At 38.5% G+C, this 27,066-nt stretch overlaps 4 protein-coding genes across 4 annotated transcripts in view; 1 reads left to right on the forward strand and 3 right to left on the reverse strand.

Annotated features, from left to right (window-relative positions):
* Window positions 1–1,410, forward strand: part of mrps36 (mitochondrial ribosomal protein S36) — a 3,953-nt gene extending 2,543 nt beyond the window's left edge. Inside the window, exon 4 of the mRNA XM_037680303.1 lies at window positions 1,096–1,410. Within this exon, the coding sequence (XP_037536231.1) occupies window positions 1,096–1,113 (18 nt within the window). The 3' untranslated portion in view covers window positions 1,114–1,410. The remainder of the gene's footprint in view (window positions 1–1,095) is intronic.
* An 812-nt stretch (window positions 1,411–2,222) lies between these two features.
* On the reverse strand, window positions 2,223–5,002 carry LOC119413267 (pyridoxal (pyridoxine, vitamin B6) phosphatase). Its single transcript, XM_037680305.1, has 2 exons — window positions 4,133–5,002; window positions 2,223–2,858 (listed from the first exon to the last, which is right to left on the reverse strand). Exons 1-2 carry the CDS (start codon window positions 4,731–4,733, stop codon window positions 2,512–2,514), a joined length of 948 nt encoding a protein of 315 aa, XP_037536233.1. The 5' UTR covers window positions 4,734–5,002; the 3' UTR covers window positions 2,223–2,511.
* A 4,132-nt stretch (window positions 5,003–9,134) lies between these two features.
* On the reverse strand, window positions 9,135–12,093 carry LOC119413268 (UDP-glucuronosyltransferase 3A1-like). Its single transcript, XM_037680306.1, has 10 exons — window positions 12,012–12,093; window positions 11,709–11,810; window positions 11,502–11,622; window positions 11,184–11,347; window positions 10,866–11,030; window positions 10,424–10,632; window positions 10,153–10,298; window positions 9,909–9,994; window positions 9,473–9,692; window positions 9,135–9,402 (listed from the first exon to the last, which is right to left on the reverse strand). The coding sequence occupies exons 1-10, from the start codon at window positions 12,091–12,093 to the stop codon at window positions 9,135–9,137; spliced, it is 1,563 nt and encodes a 520-aa protein (XP_037536234.1).
* A 1,260-nt stretch (window positions 12,094–13,353) lies between these two features.
* spef2 (sperm flagellar 2) overlaps window positions 13,354–27,066 on the reverse strand; it is a 14,249-nt gene continuing 536 nt past the window's right edge. Inside the window, exons 2-36 of the mRNA XM_037680044.1 lie at window positions 26,882–26,984; window positions 26,547–26,799; window positions 26,268–26,441; window positions 25,909–26,031; window positions 25,730–25,806; window positions 25,408–25,618; window positions 24,941–25,129; window positions 23,135–23,322; window positions 22,504–22,675; window positions 22,091–22,313; window positions 21,919–21,983; window positions 21,479–21,582; window positions 21,156–21,400; window positions 20,957–21,014; window positions 20,724–20,878; window positions 20,266–20,418; window positions 20,022–20,155; window positions 19,404–19,531; window positions 18,852–18,990; window positions 18,608–18,745; window positions 18,324–18,483; window positions 18,107–18,141; window positions 17,954–18,013; window positions 17,305–17,413; window positions 17,091–17,198; window positions 16,719–16,857; window positions 16,030–16,102; window positions 15,781–15,937; window positions 15,588–15,694; window positions 15,180–15,362; window positions 14,904–14,996; window positions 14,318–14,488; window positions 13,914–14,126; window positions 13,563–13,685; window positions 13,354–13,380 (exon numbers count right to left, since the gene is read on the reverse strand). Of these exons, the coding sequence (XP_037535972.1) occupies window positions 13,354–13,380; window positions 13,563–13,685; window positions 13,914–14,126; window positions 14,318–14,488; window positions 14,904–14,996; window positions 15,180–15,362; window positions 15,588–15,694; window positions 15,781–15,937; window positions 16,030–16,102; window positions 16,719–16,857; window positions 17,091–17,198; window positions 17,305–17,413; window positions 17,954–18,013; window positions 18,107–18,141; window positions 18,324–18,483; window positions 18,608–18,745; window positions 18,852–18,990; window positions 19,404–19,531; window positions 20,022–20,155; window positions 20,266–20,418; window positions 20,724–20,878; window positions 20,957–21,014; window positions 21,156–21,400; window positions 21,479–21,582; window positions 21,919–21,983; window positions 22,091–22,313; window positions 22,504–22,675; window positions 23,135–23,322; window positions 24,941–25,129; window positions 25,408–25,618; window positions 25,730–25,806; window positions 25,909–26,031; window positions 26,268–26,441; window positions 26,547–26,799; window positions 26,882–26,984 (4,790 nt within the window). The remainder of the gene's footprint in view (window positions 13,381–13,562; window positions 13,686–13,913; window positions 14,127–14,317; window positions 14,489–14,903; window positions 14,997–15,179; window positions 15,363–15,587; window positions 15,695–15,780; window positions 15,938–16,029; window positions 16,103–16,718; window positions 16,858–17,090; window positions 17,199–17,304; window positions 17,414–17,953; window positions 18,014–18,106; window positions 18,142–18,323; window positions 18,484–18,607; window positions 18,746–18,851; window positions 18,991–19,403; window positions 19,532–20,021; window positions 20,156–20,265; window positions 20,419–20,723; window positions 20,879–20,956; window positions 21,015–21,155; window positions 21,401–21,478; window positions 21,583–21,918; window positions 21,984–22,090; window positions 22,314–22,503; window positions 22,676–23,134; window positions 23,323–24,940; window positions 25,130–25,407; window positions 25,619–25,729; window positions 25,807–25,908; window positions 26,032–26,267; window positions 26,442–26,546; window positions 26,800–26,881; window positions 26,985–27,066) is intronic.

Here is a 27,066-nt window from a genome sequence, read left to right on the forward strand (position 1 = left end):
GTTTTAAACCCTTCCCACATTCTTGCAATATTCTAAACAATGTTTCTAAACTCTAAAGCTCTAAAAGAGCACAGAATGTCATGATTTCACCTCCCTGCCTCCTCCGCTCTTAGCCACCTGCAAGCGTTCTTGGCCACGCCCACTTCTCCGCTCTGCACGGAGAACAGCTGATCAGCTGCAGCAGGAAGTTCATTCTGCAGTATGGGCTGCACAAATGTGCAACAGGTGCTAAATAATTTAAAATTTATTTAAAATAAAAATTCCATGCCAATCGTGCAGCTCATCCATCAATCATCCGATCGTGTGTCATGTCTAATCTTATTTTGAAAAACCAAGATGGAGTGAGTCCACGATAAACGAACCGCGAAGTAGCGAGGGACTACTGTACTTTTGCGCATTTGTTTGTTCGCTGTTTTATTTTGTTTCAAAACGAATTCAAATAAGGAAGAATTGTGTAAAAGTGTTGAAAATTTGAGCACTTTTGTTTGATATATATTCGCTAATAAATGATGACTTCATGCATCACACGACTTTAAAACTAAAAGGACATGCTACACTGGATTAGCCCAAATGCTAATGTGGAACTGTTATTGTTTTTGTGTTTTTTAATGGCCCTCAGTCACTAACTTAAAGATCTTTAAAGGTCTTTACATTAACCTAAAACAACTGTGCTTGTTTAATTTAGTAATATCACAGAACTCGAGCCTTTCCAGTGTGAACTGATGAAAATCTGACTAAAATCATCAACGGCTGTTTCTGAAAAACCATTTTGAGGTGTTGTGTACAGATCACACTGGAAGCACAACTGAAGAATAAAAATGTATTTTTCTTATCTTTCTATTTGATCAAAGTTAAGACAGTTTGTTTTTGCTTCATGCACATTGTTGTATCCAAACGTTTAATGGAGTCAAAAATAAGGGATGTTGTTGAGGTCATGTTTCATTTTGTGGCAGTCTGTAATTTAATTTGTGCCATACAAACCTAGTTGTAAATGTACTTTTAAGTATGAAAAAAATGCATGAATTAGAAGCAAATAATGGGTAACTGTATATATTTTTTTTACTAATTTAGTATTTTCTCCTGTCTGTGCTGCAGCGTGGTGGACCCGAGTGACTCACTTCCTGCAACCAAAGTCCTCTGATGGACATCGCTCTCTTTAATCTGCTCTTCAGCACAATCCTGATGCTGTGACGCACGGAGAATAAAGTTTTACATGAAGCCTGTTCAAATGAACATACGTTTATTTTCAGACGGTTGCAGTGTACTTTAAGATCACGTTAAACGGAACATTTTATTGTAAAACACTGAAAAGCCATAATAGCTTCTCCGTTTAACTCCACTGGCGATTCACGTATTCCTAACAGATTTTTTTAAATTATTAATTTGCTTTAAAGTGAATATTTTGTTTTAGCTACACATGAAATGCCATCAATTTTAAATAAATGGTTGATACAGATTTCAATCGGTCCTTTAAATTGTTTTGCTCACGTGAACCATTGAATAGATTTAAACGATGAATGCATTTTGTTTGTTGCGTTCTTTACGTTTGATGGGAACACAGAGAACTTATCTTAAACAAGCAGCGTATATAAACAAACGATCAATATGTTGTTGACATTGCAGGTATTTATTGTTGATACCAATGCTGGCATGCCTTGTAAGATAAAACATTCACAACATCACAACAGTGCAGTAACACTGGCCACCATTAACAGTTTTCTAAATATAAACTTCAGAGATTTTTATTACTTGGATGAATATTGGCACAAGTTGTACAGACGTAACAGAGGTCAAAGGTGAAATAACACTTCACCCTTCTGACGAGCAGATTGTCTGCTTCGTTTTTAAGCAAAGCTGCTCACTGCTGCACTTTTTTTTTTTTTTTTAATCACCTAAAGGTGCCAGGCAAACATTGACAAAATTATTTCTGCATATTTAAGCCTTTTGGGCAAAAAAGGAAATTACCAGCTTCTAAACACATGGCTTTACAAAAATATTTTAAATGTTTAAAGACCTAATGTCAAATACTATGCATGGACTTCATGACGTATATTCAGTAAACAAGAAGAAACTGTTAAGTCACAAATTATTACAACACTGGGAGAAACACAGAAATGCACTGATGACTTTACCGTATTTTTTGGACTATGAGGCGCACTTAAAATTATTTAGTCTTCTCAAAAATCGACAGTGAGCCTTATAATCAGGCGCACCGTATGCATTAATTCTGGTTGTGCTTACTGACCTCGAATCTATTTTATGTGGTTTTTGTGAACAAGCTGAATAAAGTTCGACTTATCTGTTTTGTTTCGCTTAATGCGCCTTATAGTCTGAAAAATACGGTAGTTTTTCTGTCCTACATGTTCTTGCTCACAAACATAAAGAGCGTCTTATTTATTTGCTTTTAATCATCAGTTGGAACGTTTTGTGCAGATGCCAGACTTTTATTAATGTCGCACTTGAAATGCAGCCGGAGCGATCTGTGCCCCGTGGTGGCAGCGAAATGACACGTCAATCGTTCAGTTCTTCCAGTTCCTCAAAAGCGGGGAGGAAATCGGCGATGGTGTCCACCACATAGTCAGGCACAAAGCTGTGGTTGGTGGTCAGGTCACTGTTTCTGTACTCGTGGGCCTCTTCGAGCTGAGACACGCCTGTGAGAGTGAGCATGGTGTCCAGGCCGCAGTTTGACCCGAACAGCATATCAGTCTCCAGGCGGTCCCCGACCATCAGGCACTGGGAGGGATCCACACCTCTGAACTGGCTGGAGATGCACTCGAACATGAAGCGGCTTGGCTTACCGATCACGGTGGCTTTGCGAGCCGAGGCCACCTCGAGAGCTGCGGTCAGGGACCCCGAACCTATGGAGGGTCAAAAATTCAATGGGGTTAGGTCACAGAAACCCAAACTAAATGCACACACAGTTTACCTCGTACCAACTCTTTTACTCCATCTAAACCAGGGCTATTCAACTGGTGGCCAATGGGTGAGCTCAGTTCAGCTCACCAGTGGGTTCATATTTAAATAAAACTAGATTTTAAACCAGAAAACAAACTTGCTGAATGACAACTGCAGGATGCTCAGCTCCTGAGCTCTGGGCTTTGAGGCCCCCAGAGCAAGAGCTGCTAATGTTTTATAACGACGCCCAACAGCCAAAGCTATTAAAGCTCCTGCATTTTATCTAATCTTTTCTACAGTTAGGAAGAAAATTAAAACGTGTGATTTATTGTCGATCACTGCCTCGGCTTCTTGGCTGTGTAATAAAAAGAGACGTCATTAAGTAGCCTGCTGTGAGCACAATGTACAGTTAAAGGTGGAGAGGTGCAGAAACAGAATGGAAGACTGAAGGGCTCCCTTGTGTCAGATCAGGGTGCAGCTAGACACTGAACTCAGCTAAACTTATTGGCTGATATTTGCCCATTTAAACAAAACTGGTTACTGAGTTAGAAGATAAGCAAGAATGCTCTTATATATATTTAAGTGTTGCTCTCTAAGTGTTGTTAAATGTTTGTTTATATTAACCAAGTTGTGTTTTAAAAAGAAAACGCTATTGTCCAGAAACAAACGATCTATATTTTGGTGTTCTGTTAGCCATGGCTGCCTGATTTCTAAAGGTTCAGCGTCGGTCATAGAAAACAAAATATCAGTCAGCCTCTACCTAGAATCTGCTGTTGCATCAGATTTTCCTACATGTTTAAAACCAATGTTAAAGAAGTCCAAAGAAAGGCAGTCTTTGTAGCGTTTGCTAGACTGGAGTTCATGTCAAGTGCATTGCAAATGTTTTTTTTTTTGTTGTGGAAATAAAATAAAGTTCTAAAAATTAGTTTTTTTTGTTTTTTTTTTATTCAGCACTCTATGTGTTAAATGTTTTATAAAATGTGTGTGATGCATAAATATTAACGTGCAAATGTGAACTCCTGCAACAATAAATTTGCAGGAGTGAGCTCCCACCTTTGGCCACCCTTAAAAACTCTATATCCGCCCCTGCATCAGACAAAACCTGCATTGTTTTGAAAAACCCGGAACACAAAGCTCGGCCTGTTGCCTCTGGATGCAGCTGGTTGTTTAAGACCAGACTCAGCACCTGGGCTGTGGCTCTACTGAATGATGTGGTTAAAGCTGATCTGAGCCTCACCTGGGAGGATCCGTCCCCCGGACAGCGGGTGCCAGGGGTCGTTGTCGGTGGCCAGGAACAGACACTCGGGGTCCCTCAGGTAGCACGAGGCTTTAGCCAGTTTGAGAAAAGTCAGTTTATCATCGTGTCCCACCAGCACCGCCTTCACGTCCGGAGCCAGGGCGCAGTTGTAGATGGTGGCGTCCGGGTCGTCGTCCGCCTCCTCCACGCACGGGACGCCCGCCTCCAGCAGCTCCCTGCGGAGACCCTCGCAGCCCACCACGAACACCTGACCGTGGACCTTGACGACGTCCCGCAGGTAGAGAGCCGAGCAGTACGACGAGCTGAAGATCTGCTCCAGCATCACGTCGGTGAAGCCCAGCCGGGAGAACTTGTGCACGTAATTCTCCCGCGGCCTGGTGCAGTTGTTGGTGACGAACACGACGTTTTTCCCGCGGCGGATGAGAGAATTCACCACCGTCGCCGCGCCCGTGATCGCGTTCTCTCCGTGCCATATGACCCCGTCGCAGTCGAAGAGGAAGAAGTCCTTGGCCTCGAGCAGACCTCTAATTTGCGCACCGCGAATTTTCTGGCAGCCTTTGAACCCAAAGGCTCCTGCCATTCCGGCGTTTTCCTCGTTTTCTTCCGTCTTTCACCCGCTAGTGGTGCCCCATGTCTGAGGCGCGTGCATAATATGATTAAGACAACCGGCTTCAAAGAGCAGAAAAGCAAAACAAAATGTCAGGAAATCACATTGCAGGGACCTTGGAGCGGCTACCTACACGGACAGACAGAGGGATACATAAACATTGACGTCTGCACGCGCTCCTCGTCAGGATCGACCAATCCTGAAGCAGCACGGTGGCCAACCACGCTCGTGCCCGTCAAGAATGAGCCGCATCATTTATACCCCGGCGTAAGTAGTGGCGCACAGACAAGGTGGAGTTTGGCAACAAAATGCCCCAAATCATTCATTTATTCATTCAACCTTTATTTATACAGGTTAATCCCATTGAGTCTCGGGGACTCATTTACAAGAGAGATCTGATTTTAACAATAGACAATCATAAAATAAAGCACATAAACAGAGAAAAATTAATTAAAGAAAATGATGTTAAGCTGATTGGTAACTCTAAAATTGTCCCTAGGTGTGAGTGAGAGAGTGAATGGTTGTTTCTCATTTGTCTCTATGTGTCCCTGTGATGGACTTGCGACCAGTCCAGGGTGTACCCCGCATAGATAGTACCCCGCCTCTCGCACAGTGATTGTCAGACATTGACGTTGTGATAGATGAAGGTTTTATCCCTGGTTACCCATGACCCAAGAGAAATTTGGTAGTCAGCCCATCTCCGAGGCTGTCGGAGGAGTCAGATACAGATAAGCTTTGATTGTTGATTTTCTTCAGGCAGACATATTTTTTTCTTCAGTCTTGAGTCCATCTGGACGTTCTGGTTCCAAAATGGCCTGATTGTGGGAATCCATTCCACTGATCCATGTCATGAGCCTCCTTCAAGGTCGCTCCCACCATGCTGACGAGTCCCAGAAGCCGCAGGTGGCCTGAGATTCTCATAAATCTTACGGTTTAGCTCATAAATCAGCTGATTTTGAGAACTCACGACGCGGATCAAACCTTCACACTGACTCAGAAACTTTGTAATGACCGAAACTGCTGCCGATGTCTTCTTCAGTAGTCGATAAAACAGAGCTCCGCCGATGCCAAAACCCAGTGTCCCTGCTATCATAAATCCAACTGTAAACGTCTTCGCCGTCCTCCTGAGACAAGACTGAGAGACACATAAGCTGCCACACTCCCCACAGATCCATGACGTGCCCCACAGCGTGTATCTCAGCAGAGCAAGTGGGTTCTCCAGGACCCTGTCGTTTTGTTGAACAAAATTTGTCAGTAGCGTTGAAAGTTCAGGTTACCAGATCCATAATCTTAACTTACGTTCGGGAGATGTGTACCAGGCACTTCAGACACACAGAGAACGAAACAGGAGGACGGAAAAACGGGGGAAGGAAGACAAAGCAGCCACCTCGAGCGAGAGCCAGACAAAAAAAAAAGTTCAGTCCGTACTGATGGCCACTGCATGTAATAATGTCCTGAGAGCATGCTGCAGCTGCACTCCCGTAGGAGGAGATGTAAGAAATCAAGACATATTCCAACAATAATTAGTTAAATCATCGGTTTGTTCAATAAAATCAATTTATATAACAGTAGCTAAAAAACTAAAAGTAACAAAACTGTAGCTAAAAAGCCTACATTGGCATAACATTAGCTAAAAATTTTAATTACTGGTACAGCTGAAAGCTAAACACATAACAGAACAGTAGTTTAAAGTTTTCAATATCAAACGGTAGCTAAAACGTAAAGTAACAAAACAATAGCTAAAAGCTAAATGTAAAAGAATAGAAGCTAAATGTAGCAAAAGGAGACAAAAGCAGAATTCAAAGAGGTGGGACTGGGAGATGTTTTAAAATGAACTGAAGACAGCTCAGTGTATTTCTATGGGTAATTGTATTTAAATAGAATGTAACTCTTTGAAAAGTACAAAAGTTGTAAAATAAATAGCTGCTTTAGAAGGAAACATCCTCTCACAACACTTCCATTTAAGAAATAAACACCTCCCTTGCCAGGTTATGTGCCGGTGAGAGAAAACAAGCGCACCCACCAAACTTATAAATCTGCACCTTCTTGGTTAATTTTAGATTTTAAAAGGAAATAAAAAGGGTTTTAAAAAGAGTAACCTCATTATTATTTCATATTTTATTGAGAAATTAGGTATGCAAAACATTTACAGTTATAATCTTTGTGTAAAACATTCTGTGGTGTATTTTATATGGAAGGTGCTAAATAAATCCATTTTAAATTACACAGTTATCAAACTTTTAGACAAGGCCATTTTATTGTAGCTAATGGTTTTTGTTATTTTCTAAAAAGGAAAAAAAATATAAAATTGCTCTCTGCAGCAAAGATTAGTAGTTATTAAAACAAACTAAAACATATTTCTTTTATTAGTATTTATGTAAACAATAATAGCATTTATAACTAATGACATCAGTGTACCACATTATAACATTTAGGAAGGAAACACTATTGACTCAGTTTGATGGTCAACTCTGCCTTCATGTCAGTAGATGGAGCTATAACCAACAAACAGAGCACAGGATGAGTCTTAGCCACTCTATAACATTATATTTATATATATTCACATCTTGTTCTACAATCTTCCTTTTACTGTCAGGAAAAAATAATACTGAGACAACAAAAATGGTTTAGCCTAAAAACAGAAAACTATCTCAGGAAGGATTACTGTTCAGTGTCCACTTGCTCTAGAAACATGGAAACTCCACACAAGAAGCCCATTTTTCAAAAACATTTCAGTGTCGTACCATTTACTTAAAGGTATGTACAGTTGCAGTCAAAATATCTCGTAACTTTACTGGACTGAAATGTTCAACGTTGGGGTTCTTGTGTGGGGTTTGCATGACGTCTCTGTCAGATGACCAGTTTTTATTTATTTTTTATTGGTCGTCATTGAGAAGTTAAAGTGGTGACTTAGTTGACACAAGGTGTGAACGTTTATAATCCAGTGAATAATCTGCACCAACTGAGGAAGACTCCTGTCTTTTACCAGACTTATTAATTATTGTGTTATTGTTGCAATATGTTTATCACACTGTTCACAACAGTTAAAAAACCTGAAGTGGTTGTTGAAACACTGCTGTATGACTGAAAATAAGATGTCAAACACAATTTTCAGTTTAAATTTAACTAAAATGTCACAATTTCTTCCTTTTCGAGGACGCCTCTGTTGTTAGATTCACCTTGCTGATGCATCTTTTCAGCTTGGTGCTTTGATGGCGATCTGCTTAGCTTTGGTTTACTTCGCTTTTTCACAAGTTTGTTATTTTCCTGTATTTTTTTTTGCCCCTTCTGGTTCTGTCCTGTTATACTTTGAGTGCTTCGCCCTGCCCATTTTGGATTGCGTGCGAGACAGAGGAAGACTCACTGGCACCACCAACTGCCAGACAAACTGACAAATGAAATGCAGGACAGGAATGATGGATTGGACAGCTGAATGGACAGGGAACAGGCTGTCCTAATTGGTCATTATTTCCCTGCTACTCTATATTTTCCCAGCAGCTAACCCCCAACACAGATGTGAGGATTGGAACAGAGAGGGGATGGGGTCCTCCAAGGGCCAGTCTGTTTCTAACCATGACTAGAGCACTGACCGTGAACGGTTGTGTGCTTTTGTTTTGTTTAAGAAGGAGAAGGAGACTCAGAGGAAACCAACAAAGGAGGGTGTTGGGTCAAAGTTGAGACTTGCAGGTGGTGCTGGTGGTTGAGAGCTAGTAGACCAGAACACTGCACTATTCACTTTTTGCACAAATCCAACACTGGTTTTGGGTGTGGGGTACCACTGTTAAAACTGCTTGTTTGCTAAAATAAAACAAAATCTGCATAGAAATATCAACAGCTAGTCTATTAAGAACTGCTAAAGCACACATAAATGCAAAACTTGTGTTTTATAGCACATATTTCAAGCACATTTGTGTGCAAACTGTTTGCAGTCCCTGTGTGCAGTGCTGTCAGGTCAAGGCAAGAGGCGCTGGACAGGATGACGCTGCAAACAGAAGATATGTCAGACTTGATGGAGGGGAGTGGAGGAGGACACTTTGCACTGCGGGCGTGAAATTAGAATGCAAACAACAGACTCAAAGTAAGTTTTCATATAAACAATGCTAAGCAGTAAAGTAAGACTTTTTAAGTTTCTAAATTTTGGTTAAAGTAAAATAAATAATGGACAGGAGGGGTGGCAAGTCTGAGGAAAATGGAAACGGTCAACTTGTTGGCACTTTATTTGCTTAAAGATTAACTTCAAGAATCACAATTATACCAGCTTATTTAATGAGTTGTGATATTTGCAAATGGAGGAACTGAAATGTTGTATTTGTACAGGTAATAAATCAGAATTGAGGTGTAAAGCTGAATAATTTAAATAAATCTATGAAATGTCTATTGTGTTTTATTGTGTTTGTCTGTGTTATTCTTGGTCCGACACAATGTCCACCAAAGAACTGCAGGTCCAAGAAGCCCCAGGCAGAGAAGAAGCACCAGGTCCAGCAGGCATCGCTGGTACCATGGTTGTGTTAGTGAAACTGGCCTCAAATGAGCTCCTCCTCCACTCTTCAGAATGTGCTCCACCCACCCGGTGAACCGAAGGCCAGGAGGGACAGGATGGGATTTATGGATCCTGCTGAGGGACAAAGCTGAAGACTTGAACCTAAAACAGTAGTTAAAACACATCTTTAGTGTACAAACATCACTAATGTTGCAGTGAGCCACCCATTTACCTGAAGTCTTGTATAAGGTGATGAACGGTGGTTTTGAGAAGGTCTCTGGTGATGTGTCTGGGGTTGATGCTGAGACCAAGTCCTTTTGTCTCAGCTCTCACCAAATTATCAAACTGATCCCCAAACAGAGGAATTCCCAGCACAGGAACCGCATGGTACACTGCCTGGAGCAGGCTGTTTTGCCCCCCATGGGTGATAAAGAGGCGCACTGTTTTGTGCCCTGATAAAAACATGAAAATATAGTAAAATGACATAAAGAAGGTTAGAGGGCAAGTAATAACTGATATAACTTAAAGATAAGAGGAGTCTGATTTAAGGTACGGATTTTAATAACGACAAGCAAGCTTCAGTTTTTAACATTCCCAAAATGTGTCAATTCTAAGAAAGTTCATTCATTATTCAGTGAAATGGGCCCATTGAAGATGACTGCTCCTACCTAGCAGATCATTAATAGGCAGCCAGTCTAACAGCCTGAGATTGGGAGGTCTATTCAGATGAGAGGGCCATTTGTGAGAATCGTACCTAAAAACAAAACAAAAATTAATAAACATCCCACAATGTCATGAAATTAGACACAATTATAGATTTTGTTGTAAAATTGCATTTTCTCAGATTCACATCACTAAATTAAAAATGATGCTTTTCATGTTTATGTAAACCTTAATGTACTTTTATTGTACCTCCAGAGTACCGCCTGTGGGATCTTAGAGAAGCCTGCCACTAGTTCCTCAAGCAGAGGATCCACAGACACTGAAGAGACCATTGATCCAAGAGTAACAACAATAAAACCCATCTCTCCAAAACTGGAGATCCATAATTCAAGGTCCTGGAAGAGAGACGTTAAAAGATATAGTGGGAAGACGGAGAATAAAAACAAACACCCTGACTCAAAAATTAACTTTATTTTAGAAATTAGGGGCTGATCCATTTTAGATATAAAAAAGAAGAAACCTGCTCCAAAGGCTTGGCGACTTTATCCAGAAGGCCTCCCACCAGCACAGTGTAAGGCATGAGAGGCTGCGGGAACTCCAGTGAAAAGTCGGTGTTGAAAGCCCAGAGTTCTGCTCCTTGGTGTAACTCACTCAGCCCGCCAGAGGGTGAGCCTGACTCAAGGTGACGCTCAGCTACTTCACTAAATACTGACCATACCATTTCCTGTCCTTTGACATAAAATAAATTGGGAAAAAATATTCCACAACCATTTTATCTATCAACTGAGAGCATTATTTTTGTGAGAATTGGATAATGAAAATCGGAAGATGCTACGATATAGGGAAAAAATGCATCCAATGTTATGGCAGACACCAACCATGTTAGAAAAGCGTGTTTTGATTATTATAAAAAGGTGACTACCCTCAATAATTCATAATTTTCAGGGTAACAAAATCCTTACCTATTGGTGACAACAGAGAATAGATTAAATTTTTAGTCCGACCCCAGAGGTTCATGCGGTCAGACAGCTGGGAGCTGAAGACTGGGATGTAGGACACTGGGCTGGGAAGAGTGATGGACAGAGGACCATTCAAAGGGCCTGGATAAAAAGCTATGTACTGGATCCCTGAAGGAAAAGAAAAGAAAACTGTAAGAAATATTTAAGAAACAATTTGGAGAAACTAAGATTCCAAAAATCACATGATGACTGTATAACTTCAGGTAAAAAATAAATGACTGTAACAACGACAAAAGACAATGTGAAATGATCAGCACATACTCAGTCTATGAGCCAGGATGAAGGAACAGGGGTTAAAAGCATCAATGATGGTGATATCATATTGTTCCTTTTGTAGGAAAGTTATCATCTCTTTGTCCTCCAATAGCTTATCACACTGGAACGCTAAGTGCCCCATGAAGTTTAGAAAACCATTAAAGCTCTCCCTGAGAGAAAAGGAAAAACAAAAATGTTTTATAAACAAGTTATTTGCAAAAGATTAAATGTAAAAAATGGTGCAACATAGGAATATCTGTATCATTTATGTGCTTTGAGGTGTTGTTTTTATCCAATCATCAAGTTTTCTAAAATATGAGCCACCTTCCCAGTAAAAACTGCGTTTGTTGCTCCAGAAACCAGTCATTGTATTCACTGATGTACTTTTCTCCTAAGGACCATGTGCTTCTTTTATAAGTGTCTGCACGTGCTGCGTAGGAAAAACCTGGTAGGAACAGGAATGTTCTTTCATTCAGGACAAATGTACAGTTTTAATAAGTTTAAATGTTTTTAAATAAACAAACAAAATACCTGTAATAACTGGGATGCCTAGCTGCAAGAGCATGTGGACGTCATGGCCTTGCTGGTGTAAGTTATGAGATATTTCATCTAACAACATGTAGTGGCTTCCTCCTATGAAAAAACAAAAGGCAACTCTAAATAAAAAAACGACAGTGCATGCATGATTTTCTGTTTTAAATAATCTCGATAATTTTCCATTTTAACTTATAATAATTTGTATTAATTGGTGTGTTTCCCTGAATTTTGTTACTATGAAGATTTCTATTCCAAAAGCCAATGGGCTATTTCACAATCTACTTTTATTTTACTCACCAATCAGACAGACAGTCAGAATCTTGGCAGACTGAAGCACTGGAAGAACTAGAAGAAAGAGCGTCCAAAATACAATCCCCATGCTGATATTAGGAGCAAGCACTGACCTTCAGCCAAAGTTGTTCTCATCCAGCTGAAAAATAAACTGGAAGAAGAGCACTGATGACAAAAACTGAGCAATTCTCCCCCCAAAAATGAACCTATTAGAATATTTAAACAACTGCTGTCTTGAAGTAATTTAAGTAAAATTTCCAGTTTGCGTTTAGAATAGTTAAAATGTACCTATTATGATGTGTCTTGCAAAAATCAATCAAAGGTCCAGTGCTCAGGTACAGTTTTTCCTCATTCACAAATTCTTTTTGTGTATATGTCTCATGTGAGTTGCTCTGCGTTCTCTAAAATCAGACAATGAGAAGACCAAGAGAGCTGCGCTGGACCTGCAGTGAAAGGGAGGGAACGGGTGGTGTGACAGGGGGCTGAAGAGTTCCCCAAGCCCTTATTGTATAAACTGAGACAAATAAAAATAATGATAAGAGGATTAACTTCTGAAGGGTTTTGAGTGAAAATAACTTTAACCTATTTAGCACATATCGAACAAAGAACCTACTGATCAGAATTATGTCCTGTTTGAACTCTGATTTATTTATATTAATAATTGTTGGGATGGATTTGCAATCTGTCCAGGGTTCATTCCATGTCATAACTAATAATAGTCAGGATAAACTCCAGATCCTCTGTGAATCTGAACAAAATAAAGCAGATATTATCAATGAATGAATGAACTGATGGCCTGTTTATTGATAACAGTTGGGATCAGTTTCACAGACTATTATTCATATTTACATTTAATTAAATCTACAAAATATCTCAATCTTTTGATCTAGAACCACAAACATTTAGTTTATTCTACACTTTGTGTTCCTAATTTAAATGCAGAATGAACTGCACCTTTGTGTTAGCGTTGATGGGGTGATGGGGTTGATAGGGTTGCATGTGCCTTGGCAGGCCGTAACTGGCAAGTCAAGCTTGACATGCAGGTTATCCAGGACAATGCTCTCATTGTAAGTGCAACTGGTCCTTTTTTTTTGTGTCTGGCAGGTCATTAGAAAAGCAAGTCAGTCAGAAAAACTGCTGGAGTGTGTGAGAAAAAAGGCAAGATAGAAGGGTCAACCCTATCATCACCGAGGTGATTGTTGACATTTCAAGCATGACATAATTTCAACTATCAGTTCACTTGTAGTCACATCAATGAATCAAGATTTGTTAGCATGTCTTGTTTTTATTTAACAATAAACTGAAAACTGTTAAAAGACAAAAAGTTATGCCTCTCATTTATTGTTCTTCATCCAAGCAGCACACTGTGAATGTCCTGAAAGACAAAAGATGAACCAGAGACAAACAGCTTTTCAGAAATGATACAGGTTAAACTTGTGAATGTGATCTGCAATGTACATGATGGTGAACATTTTGGGTATTTGGCAGTCTAATCAAATCCATATTTTAGAATAAGGCGACAAATAAAAGCACAGATGGATAAATATAAAAACTTACCACAAGCTGGTATTGTGTTGAGGTTTCTATCAGCTTTTGAGTGTAAGGATGCTTAGAAAGAATAGAGAAAGGGACAGAGTCCTCTGGATTGTATCCCAGATCCCTGTACACGTTCAGCAGGTGCTAGAAGACAGCAGACATAAACTGCATTAATGTGACAGGAGACTTTATAGCATGGTATGCAAATATTTTTAGATAATTAAGTTCAGTTAATTATTATTAACTAATTACTTAATTTAAAATAAACTGCAATGTTTGGATACAGAAGAAACACATATTTTTCAACATTTAAGTGTCATTTTTGGTATTTTGTTAAAGAGTTTTACTAAATACTTGTACGGCTGTTAATACCTGTGTAAGCTCCTCCTGACTGAGGCAGCCCGGAGGAAGGGGGGAGTTGTCTTTCAACTTGGCAACTTTGTGGCAGATAACATTAAAGAGAGCAGGAAGTGGCACTTCCTGATCCTTAATAAAGCAGCTTGATGCAAACAAGGAATCTTCTTCCATGTAGTCCCCATTAAAGTGTGAGGAGAGCTCTGAGGCTTCTTCAAAACTCGGCATGGACTACAACACACCATGACAATATGACGAGACACAAGACAAGAGATCAGTCATTAAATTTTTTTTTTTTAAATATTCTTATTAAAAAAGCAACTTGAAAACCACATAATGGCTCTTTTAAGATCATTATTGAGAAAAAAAAAACAATATTGTATTTGGTATTTGAAAGGGATTTTATTCACTTTTCTTCCCACCTTTACTAGAAGGCTTGATGGAGGGTGATGGATATGTTGTCCTAACACTACACTAAGAGCTCTGATGAAACCCTGTTGAGGGTTAGGGTCAGCTGCAAAGTACTGCAACATGGACACATAATCCAGTCGTGGAGGAGACCTGGAATGGTCTGCAAACAGCTGGAAAAAGAACTAAGAGAAGAAAAGACAGACAAAAACATCTTTGCTAATTGCCTTCAACTTTGTTGGGGCTTTATATTATGTAAACACAAAACCCTCACATTTAGAGCAAATATGAAGTGACTGATTTTTTAAAAATCAGATTAAATACCGTGTTATATTTTTACAATGAGATTCCAGCAACAAAAGAGTATTTGTTTTAACTTTTTTTTTAAATCATTACTGTTTGATTAGACTTTTGTAAAGATTGTTTGTTGTTCAAGAAAAACTGGAGAGAGTTTAGCTTGTTGCATTTCCACAAACCACTATCAAAGAACAGTATACAGTATATACATGTTTAATATCACTGTTATTATCAATACTTTTATGTTTCCCCTTTTATTATATTCAGGATGATGGTTAACTGAATGAAATAATAACCTTTTACCTTGCGTAGGTTAGCCAGACGGCTGAAAGGTAATGGATCTGAAGGGTCTTCAGGTACATTCTGGACAGTCTCACTGGAAAACCATAATTCTGTCTGTTGTCAAATGAAAAAAAAGAGCAATTAAGGACTAAGCATGCAGCTATGGCATGAGGTATGCTACTGGAGATGTAAGACGTTTTAAAATTTGAATGTACAAGTTTTTCTAGAAAACAAGGAATTCATGTGAACACAATCGAAATATATATCTTGAAAATCATAAACCGGGACAGCACTAACCTGTAAATACTGTTTCTGGTTTATGTAGCCTGCGCCATCAGCATCTGCTGTTTTGAAATGTTGCAGCACATCTAGCAGCTGTGTCAATGTGGGAAATGGCCAAGGAAGAGCAGCACTGAGCAGAAACCGATGCCAGTCTACCAGCTCAAATTCATCCCTTATTAAAGATACAACCTCTACCAACTAAAAAGAGACAGTAAGTACTTTGTTTAGACTGAAATTTACCTTGCAATACATGGTTCTATAATCACCAAAATGAAGTAATATAACATCAAAAGATGTGATAAAATAGAAAATAAACAAACATCTGAAAGAGAATTTCATCTTTATGTGAATTTTCATGAACATGTTTATAACTACGGTGTCACATAGCTGTGATTTAAATTTAGAAGATTCTGTTCTACATACCTGTGTTTCATTCATATTTGTCCAGGGCTGAGGTAAGATGTTTCTGCCTCTGCTGATGGAAACTGTGTCTTCAAGGAAATTAGATAACTCAAAGCTTGATATAAGGCCTAAAAAGCACAAAAAAAGAAAAAAAATGATGGACAGAACAATTAACTGATCTTATAACGCCACAAGTTTTGTTCTTTGTCTGCACCTGATGGAGCAATGTTGCATAGCTGATGGTGTAGTGATTCTAACTGAGCAATAGTTAGTGTGGATTGTATTGGATTCTCAAAAGGAGCTGGACGAGGAGGAGGTGTTGGACTTGGTACCAAAAGACAGTCTCCATTCAAATAGAAATCACATCCATCCTGGAGTAAAATATATGAAAATAAATTGTAACATCGGACAAGTTAAATGTTGACTATTGAGGTATACATTAACATTGAAAGCCTGTACAAACCAACACCAGCTCATACTGCAGCTTAGCACCAGTCTCTATAAAGTGGCGAACCACCTCTGATAGTTGGTCAACACTGGACAAAGAGAGAGAGACACATAAAATATATTTTACCAACAACAAAATGCCTTTCTCTGGTCAAAAACCATAGTTTAAAAACAAAACAAAACAATGTACTGGTATTTATCCTGATGCATGCTCCATAATCCAGGTTAAAAAAATCAAAAAAAGTTAAGTCTGGTCCTCTGGACATTAAGACCCATGTACCGGTATTTATTTTCTAAAATCTTATTCCAAAGATACAATAGAAATATTAGAAATATTTTCACAACAACCCCGCCCCTCGCACAGTGATTGCTGAACATGGGCACCAGCGACCCCCGTGACCCAAAATGGAATAAGCAGGTAAAGATAATGGATGGATGGATGGATTTTCACAACAATAGTGTTTTGTCAATTTCATACTAAGTACAGTAACACACAAGCCCAAAAATTATTTTTTGATTTGTACAATATGTTCAACTTTCAAATGTATAACAATATGATAAAACAAGATGAACAAATAGTTTTTATTCTGTGTTAACTGTAATAAACTATGTTAAATGATGCAGTGCAGTGCCATTCAACTTTTAAATGTTTGGGCACACTTAGTCATATAAAATGTAAGATTTGTAGATGCGTATATGTCATACTTCTTCATTTCTGACAGATAGCGTCCTTGAAACCACTTTTCCATGTTGGTAAACATCTCATGAGCTCTGTTTTCCAAAGAGTGAACCATCACCAGACCATGATCTTTTACCAGCTCAACACGCAGCTTTGCAGCAGTCTCTGGAAAACACGACCAATCATACAGAAAGAGGAACACAAAAAAGGGACTATAAACACACAATGACATGGACTGTATGCGCTAAAATATCTAAGTACATAAACACATTAAAAAAACTGAATATTTTAGAGCCGCACATAAATATGTTCGTGTTTGAAAATATGTTGTTGCAACAGCTGGAAGTGTTGTGACATAACGTATTGCATTTTTAAAGTGTTTGTGTGTGCATACGTACCCTCATGAATTAGTGCGGCTGTATATTCTTCATGTATTTTCACTCTGATCTCTTGATCGTGAGTCGTCTCTGGGAGGTCTTCAGTCTGTGTCTTCTCTGTGTCAACATCTGGTTCGAATAAATTCCAAGTTAAGAGAAAAAGGTAAACATATGGAAGGTCAGTTAAAAATAAGTATTATAAGATGTTTTTGTGTGTGTTTTCTTAGATGCATGCCTGTCTGTTTTTGATCTGACGATGTTGAGTTCTTCTCCAATGTCTGCTCTTTCTCTTGCACTTTTTCCTTCTGCTCTTTTGTCTCCCTCTGCTGGGTCTCTGCTGACACCTACACATTTGCAAACCATCATCCATCCATCCATCCATCCATCCATCCATCCATCCATCCATCCATCCATCCATCCATCCATCCATCCATCCATTATCTTTACCCGTTTATTCCATTTTGGGTCACGGGGGTCGCTGGTGCCCATGTCCAGCAATCACTGTGCGAGGGGCGGGGTACACCCTGGCAAGTTGCAAGTCCATCACAGGGACACATAGAGACAAACGAGACAAACAACCATTCACACTCTCACTCTCACCTAGGGACGATTTAGTCTAACATGCATGTGTTTGGTCTGTGGGAGGAAACTGGAGTACCCAGAAAAAACCCACACATGCATGGAGAGAACATGCAGACTCCACCTAGAGTGGCCCACTGGCCGGGATTCAATCCGGCAACCTTTTTCCTGAGAAATTCAAAAACGTTCAATACAAAAACAACAGAGAGGAGGCAGCTCTACTGACTGTGTCATCGTGCTGCCCATGCTATATATACTTTTTAGCACTTTCATACAACTTCTTTATACAACACACAGAGCATTACCAATGTGCTGATGGCTTTAAGTGCTTCCTCGTAGTCTGAGATGAGTTTCTCATCTGATGGCTAGAGAAGACAATGCAATGAATCACTATTTTGATATTGGATCCAAATAATTCTCCATGAATTATTTAATTTGAGTGTGGCAGAAACTCTGACCTCTTCAGGTTCTGACTGAGCCTGGTTTGAGGTTGCTTCTCTAGAGTCAGGGCATCTGTAGAAAAGAAAATTTATAAATGGGGAAAACTGTTTAAATGCCATTATACTGGAAAGTATTTTCTGTATGATACATATCAATATTTGATGCATGTGTGATATATATTAATAATCTTTTGGCAAATGTGTCAATTTCATTGTGTCGTAAGATGATATTAACAGCTAGTTTCTTGCCTCTCATCCTCGTCTGTATTTCCAGGGGTTTTGATCAAGTTGATATGACAAAGTTTAGAGAGTGGTTTCAGCGGCACCTGCCTGTGCATACCCCAGTAGTAGACCCTTAGAAGACAGAGTGTTTCCCAAAAATAGCTCAGCTCTATCTGTACAACACAAGCAATCTATTAATACAAATTTTATGTATCTGTAAAAATCAACATTTAAACTTTAGAATTGAAACAACAAACTTAAAGTCTTCAATCAACTAACTCAAATTTGTGAAGTTACCTGTATTAGTATAGAGTGGTGGTTGGTAAGGAGAGAAGTGTGGGCTTCCAGCCACCCATTAGTTTTGAGGGTGGCCCTCTCGTGCGCATTTTCCTCTTTACATTTATCAATAATGTCCCACAGTCGTTCACGCAGTTCCTGCACATATCAGAACCACTTCAATATACTTGTTTTTTAAAGAGAGACAAAAAGACAGTTTATAAGCTTTAGTATTACATTAAAGAACATTACGAATTCCTCTTACATCCATTCTCAGATGTAGCTCTGCTTTGGTATCCTCATCTTTTCTCATATCATCAGCTATGCTATTGAAGTCCTTTTGCCACTGAGAAACTAATTCCTGTTTCAAGTCAGGGCGACCCAAGTATTGCTTGTATCTTTCTCTAAACAAAACAACAGTAAGAACAAAAATATTATTAGTTTATAAATGAAAACTGTTTAACTTATGGGGTGCAGTAGAACGAATAATGTATGATTTAACTGCAGTGTGCAAATTGTGTTGGCTGTAAAATTAAAGCACACAGCCTATAACTGATAACGTATAAATGTATTCCGTCAGTAATTCAGATGTCATGCTGAATCAACAATAAAAATGCCTATTAAAGTCTAGAAACACAAATAAAAAAAACACAAGATTATGATTACTAGAAGTGATGCTAAAGGTGTCGGAATTAACAATTAATTATTAATATTCAAAATGTTATGTTGTACTAAATAGAAAAGTGCTTATAATGGGATTTTCTGCACACCAATATTTTTCTTGAAATATAAGTAGTTAAAGGGCTTGTTATGATACCTGATATTGAAAAAGTCCAAATCAACAGCAGCGAGTTGTGAGCGCAGATGCTCCATTACTTGCTGTATATTATTCACATAAGACTCACATATATTGTCCCAGTATGAGCAAAGGTACTCTGCTGTTTCCTTGGAGAAAGACACAAAAAGGAAGACATGAACAAAGTTGGAGTTAGGTAAGGAGAGGAGGTAAACAAAACAAATACTGGTATGTGTAACAGAATATTTAACAAAGTCATCCAGTCATTTTCTTTCTACTGTCAACTAACTCTAACACTTAATACAGGTAGGAGACTGCAGGCTGATCAACTGTTGTAAAAAGGGTTTATAGTGAAAATGTTAAGTACCACTGATTCTTGTTTTTATGTAATAGACATAACTAACTTATAGTGAATACAGAGAGCTATCCTAGCACTCAAAAATACAGCTGTGGTGTACGGTGGTCAGTGCCAAAGTCTTGTAGGGGTTCAAGCCCAGATTGTATCAGAAAAGGCATCTGGAGTAAAACAATCATCAAATCTTTCATGCAAGATAGCTCGCTGTGGCAATCCCTGAAGAAGGGAGCAGCCCAAAGAAAGTTTTATCCCAGCATCCACAAAAACAATAAATATAATCTTACCAAAGAAATGGGTTCATCCACAAAGAGCTGATGAGCTGAACCTGGTTTTGAAGATGTGGTCTTTGACTGGTCCTTGGAGACATCGTGATTGTTCTCATCGTACACTGAGGAAGGTGACACATTTCCAGTGTGGCCTATTGTAAGGCAAAAAAGCTTGCATTTATTTTAAAATAACAACATTGATACGTTTTTCAATGGCAACTGTTTACGGTCAGCTCTGGATCAGTAAGTGCTAAATCAGAACATTGAAGTTTATCCTCCTTAAGAATAGAGCAGGATTCCATAAAGCCAAGTTCTTCACCAGTAAAAGCTGTTAGTTGTTTTGCAAAAGGTAAAGGAGTGCCCCGTGGTTTTGCACTGTTTGACACCACATCTTCAACAGCAGGATTAGCAAAAGCTGAAAAAGAAATATGTTGTAATCTTCTTAGCAAATGGTGTTTGTGCCCAGGCCAATATATTGATAGATTACAATTTTGTAATGTTCAAACAAGTCAATCAGTGTCTCATAAAAATAGTTATTTTTACTGTTATTTTTATCATTTTTCTGTCATAAGGAAGAAAACACAAGTTGCTTTTGAGAGGATAATTGTGTACACAACACTGTGTACACTGTACACAATTTCGTTCCAACTCATGTACCACAAGTGAAGCAAATGACAATAAAAGACCTTGACTTGATGTAATTATATGGCAAAAAGTTACCTTCATGCTTTTTTTGGATTACTCGCTGCAAGATGGATTCCACCTTGCTGTAAAGCTCCCCTTCATCCACATCTGCACTGACACGGGCCAAAATGTTTTGCTTTTCACCAAACCATTCCTCTAACTCTGGCCAGTCTTCTTGAAATGTTGTGGTTCTGTAAGAGAACATTATGTTATTGATACTGGTAATTATATCCACACATTAGCTACCATGCATTTTTTAGTAATCCCACCTGATTGGAATCTGTGCAACATACAAATCTGAAGGTTGGGAAGCTGTAACAGCTGCATCTGTGCCCATATCAGGTTTGGAAAAAAACAAAACGATTAAAACATTTGACCTATGTGTGCATATAAACAAGTACGCACACCAAATAAATCATGTTCGAGTGTACATATAGACAGAAAGAACCTCAGATCATTGCAAAATACCATCATGTTTGTATGCCCGTCTGACCACACACTCATCTGAGATATCCAAAAGAAGAGCCAAATCCAGCACAGGTGCAGGGTGTTTGGAGGGTTTAGGTGGATCTGGATCTGCAGCAAGGTTTGTGTTGCTGACGGTTTCATTTACTTCCTCTACAAACCCGCCCAGAGCTTTCTCTAGAAGATGAGCCTGGGTGATGTTATATGGAAAGCCATCCAGGATCCAAGCTGACTGAGCTGGAATTTGACTAATGACAGAAGAAAAACAATTTTAGTATTTGTAAGATTGCTGATAAAAGTATATTACAGCATCTGATACACCTCACCTGATTGCCTTTACCATAACATCCACTAACAGATCATTTGAGATGGTATTTTCTTTCCTTGTACCTTTTTCTGCAACAGTTCCTTGTGTTGCACAAGTAGGTAGCTGTAGAAAAGCCACGTAGGGGGGAAAAAAAACTTATTTTTTTTCATACAGACACAATAAACTAAAGAAAAAACGCTTTTACTTTTTAAAATTTCTAATTATTATATTAATCCATATATATATATTAATCTGTTGTGTTAATTAGTAAAAACAATTCATAAAATGCTGAGAAACAAGAACAATTAATATAAATGTTAGTTTAATTGTAAAAAATGAGGTTAAGAGTTCATGTTCCTGAAATAAGTGAGCGTTTGTATTTGAAAATTATATTAAATCATAAATATAGACTTATTTTAAAGAAAAAAATCTACATTAACTGCACAATTACTGATTTACCTTTTCTACAGACTTCAGTCTCTGTTCAATCAGTGTGTCGGCCGATAAAACACAAATACCAAGTGCTAAAGCAGAAAAACACATAATTTCAGTTATAGCATATACGTTTTCAGAAAATACTAACTGAATTTAATTATTATATAGATGTGCTTCTTTTGCTCAGATTTGATACCTTCAGAAATCTTAGCCAGGCAGGTAGTCTTGCCTGAGCAAAACTTGCCCAGTACGCAGGCTTTGATGGGAGTGTGACCAAACGAAGGGGAGGCTGATTTGATGACGGATGGATGAACAATTTTCTCCAGTCGTTGGACAACATGGACAAGAATGTTGTTGGGGCTTGGTGGTAATTTTGTCTCAGTTGCTTCCTTTGGCCAAGCCCATTCCCCTACCATATTCTAAAAAGTGTAGGGAAAATAAATCAGGTTAGTTGAACTCAGACAGCATGAAGGCTTTACTTAGAAAAAAAATAATTTTATCAGTGTAGGGTTAGTTAACTGGTTATTTGTTAAAAAAAAAAAAATGTGTGTGATTGATAAAAACAAACCACATTTAATTACTGGTACTATGCTTTTGTTTTAAACTCACTGTGTATTCATAATAAGCCAGGTTGTTGAGTATCTTCTGTTTCTTAAGCTCTGTGGGGTCTAGTGACGTGGACCGCTCATACTCTGGCTGACTGCTTTTCAATGGCTCATAAAGAGGAAGATCTCTGAAGAATAATTCCTTCCACTCTCTCATTAGCATCTTTGGAATTAAACTGAACAGAACAACATAAAACTAAAAAGAGGCCAAGATACTCTTGTAATTGTGCATAAAAACAGATCTGAAAATGGTTCGGTCTCCTTGAACAAGGTATCATATTGTATTTAATGTTTCATCTGAATAGATTAATTTGGTTTACAGCATTATAAACGTTGTATAAACTAAATAAATTTTACAACACATTTAGCACTTCCAAAAATGCATGTACTGTCTTTGAAGTAAATATGGAGATCAGGCAATTTGCCCTGATGTATATTCATTAATCCAGGTAGAAAACGCTAACAAAGTTAAGTCAAATCCTCTGGATGGATTAAAAAATATATAATAAAAATAATATTAATAATAATAAATAATAATATATTTTTTTATTTTTTTAAATCTGTCTAGAGGACCTGACTGATAGATCACACGATTTGTATGTTTATAATCCATTCCATTTTAATAAGCAACATACTTCTCAGTGAGCTGACGATATTCTCCAACCTTGCTTGCCAAGTCCACTATCTGCCCCAGAATGTCCTTGCAGCTCTCAAAATGCTTTTTGTGTCTGCTTTGCGCACGCTCAGCAGCAATCCTGCTACTGAATTCAAGCTCCTTTTTGATATCTTCTTCACGGGCCAGCTTAGCTTGCTGAGCCAAAACCTACACCAGACCAAGACATGTAGATAAAATCAGAGGGCACTGCATGGCTTAACTGTTTACTACTGTTGAAACTACATCAATTTTGAAGTACCGGTATCTATTTGAATGATTACTGATATTAATATCATAATATTAATGAAAAGAGTTGTAAAGGTAAGCAAGAATAAATAAGGAAAGGTTGGCAAAGGTGAAGGGGAAGTGGGTTTTCTCTGTCTAATTTACATGCAATGTTAGGTAACATTACTCCTGTAAAGGTTCTCCTTATTCTATAAAATAACATCACATTTTTCTCAAAATACATTATAATAGTGGAGTGCTACATTTCATTACATTAAATTACATTCCGACCACTTCAGGGTGGGAGTTGGACTTTGGCCAGGGCTGCCTGTTGTCACTGATTCTGTTCATAACTTTGATGGACAAAATTTCTCGGTGCAGCCAGGGAGCAGAGGGAGTCCGGTTTGGTGGCTTCATGATTCTGTCTCTGCCATTTGTGGATGATGTGGTCCTGTTGGTATCATTGTACCATGATTTTCAGCTCTCACTGGAGCGATTCGCAGCTGAATGTGAAGTGGCTAGGATGAGAATCAGCACCTCCAAATCTGAGGCTATGGTCCTCAGGGTCGGAAAAAGGTGGCTTGCTCTCTTCGGGTCAAGGGTGAGGTTCTGCCTCAAGTGCAGGAGTTCAAGTATCTTGGGGTTTTGTTCAAGAGTGAGGGAAAAGTAGAGAGTGAGACTGACAGATGGACTGGTGCGTCATTGGCAGTATAGCGGACTCTGTGCTGGTAAGTTGTGTTAAAGAGGGAGCTGAGCTGTAAGGTGAAGCACTCTTGTTTATTGGTCGGTCTATGTTCCTACCCTCACCTATGGCCACAAACTGAATAAAGACTGAAAGAACGAGATAGCGGACAGGATAAAAGCAGTTGAAATGAGTTTCCTCTGCAGGGTAGCTGGACTCTCCCTTAGGGTCAGGGTTAGAAGTTCAATTATCCGAGAGAGAGTCGGAGTAGAACCGCTGCTCCTCCGCATTGGGAGGAGCTAGTTGAGGTGGTTCAGGAAACTGGTAAGGATGCGAGGTACTTAGGACACGTCTGACTGGGAGGAGACCCCAGGGGAGACTCAGGACATACTGGAGAGAATATGTATTTCAGTTGACCTGGGAATATCTTGGAATCCTCCCAGAAGAGCTGGAAGAGGTGGCTGAGGAAAGAGATGTCTGGGCATCCCTGCTCAAGCTGCTGCCCTGCAACCCGACTTTGGAACGAGCGGAAGATGATGGATGAATGGATGGAGTGCTACATTGTTGGACTAAAAAGAATACTGCATAAGTGTCTTTACTGTGTACTTAAAATAATTGTACATAAAAGCTATCATTTGACATTGAATATCTAAAACAATGACCCCGTCCACCATTTTACAATATGTTCTTTTTGAGCACTCAGATCTTTTGATAACCACTAAACGTTCACATGCTTCACCCTTGTTCAAATACAAAATGTTGTCAGCTAAATATGTAGTACAGTAAATATTTTTTACTACTTTCCCTAAGACTCCACCCATGCAATCACTGAGACAAAAACAAAGCTTATCATTCCTTTTCATACTCAATCTTTCTTACCGCCTCTCTGTCCAGAGCTTCCTGGAAGTCTTTTTCTCTTCTCTGTTGGTACTGCTGTTCTCTGAATGCACAATTCTCCAGAATCACTTCTTTTTGCCTACGTATCTGCATTAGCTGGGCAGCCAAGCGCTGTTCTTGCTTAGTCTGACGTGTCAGACGTCTCACCATTTGTTCCTCTCGTTGCACCTCCTAAAGCAGAGTAAGCCCAATATTTAACTGGCAAACTAATATAAGTGTAAAGCAGAAGATAATAGATAAAAATAACAATTTGAACAGAGTATAATATGTAATTATATCACCATATTACATAATATGTAGGTATTTCTAAATCATATTCACTTCAAGTTCTTAACAAGAATAGAGGAGATAGGCCACTTCATGATTAATAAATTCTTGCAATCCTGGGGTGTTGTTTTGTTTTTTTAAGGATCAGGTGACTTCACAAAAAGGTCAATTTGAAGGTTTACCTGCTGCGCTTCAAGAGCCTTGAATTGCTCCACCAAAAATCTGTCAAGTCTTTTTTCCCTCTGCTCAGAAGTGATTTTATTCTCCTTTAACCGCTGTCGGATCCCCTGTATATACTCACTATTGGATTTTAATAACCACTTTTGTTCACTTTCAAAACCTTCACAGTCCTGTTTGATGCTATCAAGAGAAAAATCAAGGAAAACAAGACAACTGCAAATACAAAAAAAGCTTTCACAAATAAAAATGCATTGCTGTAAAAAAATACTAATAAAAAGAGCAATCAAATTAATTACTAATATAGTGAAAATTCCTTTCCCTTACCTTGATGAGTAAGAAAAACTGGAAGTAACCAGTTTCTTCTTTTTGTCCTCAAATTGAGCAATTTCAGTTTGAACTAGCTACTTCAACACAATCCCAGAAAAGCAAAGGGATAATATCAAAATGATGTAAAATGTAAAGATCATTTAACAATCACATAAATATTTAAATTCTGGTCTCACCTGTGCTTCTTGTTCTTTGTGTTGTTGCTGTTTTTGCTTTATATTAACATTTAAAATAGAGGAAGATGGTTTTGGCACATCAAATTGGTTTTCAGTCACATCACTGTGGTCTTGATGATGCACCTACAACACACCATGGTCAACACTGATCAAGGCATGCAAGTGTTCATGTGACTTTTATAAACAGTACATCACACTTAAAAAAAAGGAAGAAAAATAGTGTTCAATGTCAACCTTTGCACTGCATCACACAAAACTATAAATATATAAACTGCTTTATATATATGATTAAGTTAATGTACTTTAAAATTGTGTATAAAGGTAACAAAACTGTTTTTGCTCTGCATGTTCTTCAGTACCTTCTCTTTGCTTTCCATTCTTTTCCTATCTTGGACTTTGAGCAGCCTCCTTGACTTCATAGGTTGGGTCACCATTGATTTGTCATTCACTTGTTGCTGGTATTTATCCTCAAAGCGCTGAGAAATTTTCTGAAGCTTTAGGTCTGAATCACGCTTCACCACCTGAGGGAGTCGCTATGTAAAAGAAAAATTATTTAAAAACTACTAACCATGTAATTATTGGTAAAAAGCAAGAATATTTAACTCATTATTTTACTGATTAAAAAAAACAAAACTTACACAAGAGAAGATCTCATGCTCCTTTTTGTGCAAAAAAGCTTGGCCTGGGGGTCGATTAATTTCCATCATTGTCCTGCTGATTTCTGTATTCTCTCTCTTTTCAAGTGAGACATAAAGTTGGTAAAGAAGGTGAGTAACAACACCCTCCTTCTCCTGCATCAGATCTTGGGCTGTGTTGATGTCAAAGGAGATCCCCAGCAGCTTTAAAGTAGGCTCAAGTCGTGTAAAGTTATTCACTTTGGCGATGGAAGTACTATAATGAAATGAGAACAGTAAAGATTAGTTGCAAAAACACATTTGGAGAAATATAAGTAACTTAAACAAGACCAACTTACTCTCTCTTCAGGAACATACTAAAATCATGCTGCATTTGATATTTGTGAAGAATTTCTCCAATCAGGTAACCATTAGAAAAATCCATGGCAAAATTCCTGGGGTCTGTGAACATTTATGGATCATCAAGGTTCAAGGTGACTTTATTGTCATTTGTATCACATGTGGTACATGAGGTGGAACAAAA

Source organism: Nematolebias whitei, chromosome 8 (genome assembly GCF_014905685.2).
Source record: "Nematolebias whitei isolate Nwh7 chromosome 8, NemWhi1, whole genome shotgun sequence".
NCBI lineage: Eukaryota > Metazoa > Chordata > Actinopteri > Cyprinodontiformes > Rivulidae > Nematolebias > Nematolebias whitei.

Excerpts from the sequence above, each read along its gene's own strand:
- LOC119413268 (XM_037680306.1), bottom strand. The coding sequence starts at position 12,093 with ATGGGGATTGTATTTTGGACGCTCTTTCTTCTAGTTCTTCCAGTGCTT. Across the intron at positions 11,811-12,011 it reads TCTGACTGTCTGTCTGATTG|GAGGAAGCCACTACATGTTG; the intron begins GTGAGTAAAATA and ends GTTTTTTCATAG. Across the intron at positions 9,995-10,152 it reads CCACAGGCGGTACTCTGGAG|GTACGATTCTCACAAATGGC; the intron begins GTACAATAAAAG and ends TTTTGTTTTTAG.
- LOC119413267 (XM_037680305.1), bottom strand. The coding sequence starts at position 4,733 with ATGGCAGGAGCCTTTGGGTTCAAAGGCTGCCAGAAAATTCGCGGTGCG. Across the intron at positions 2,859-4,132 it reads CGGGGGACGGATCCTCCCAG|GTTCGGGGTCCCTGACCGCA; the intron begins GTGAGGCTCAGA and ends GACCCTCCATAG.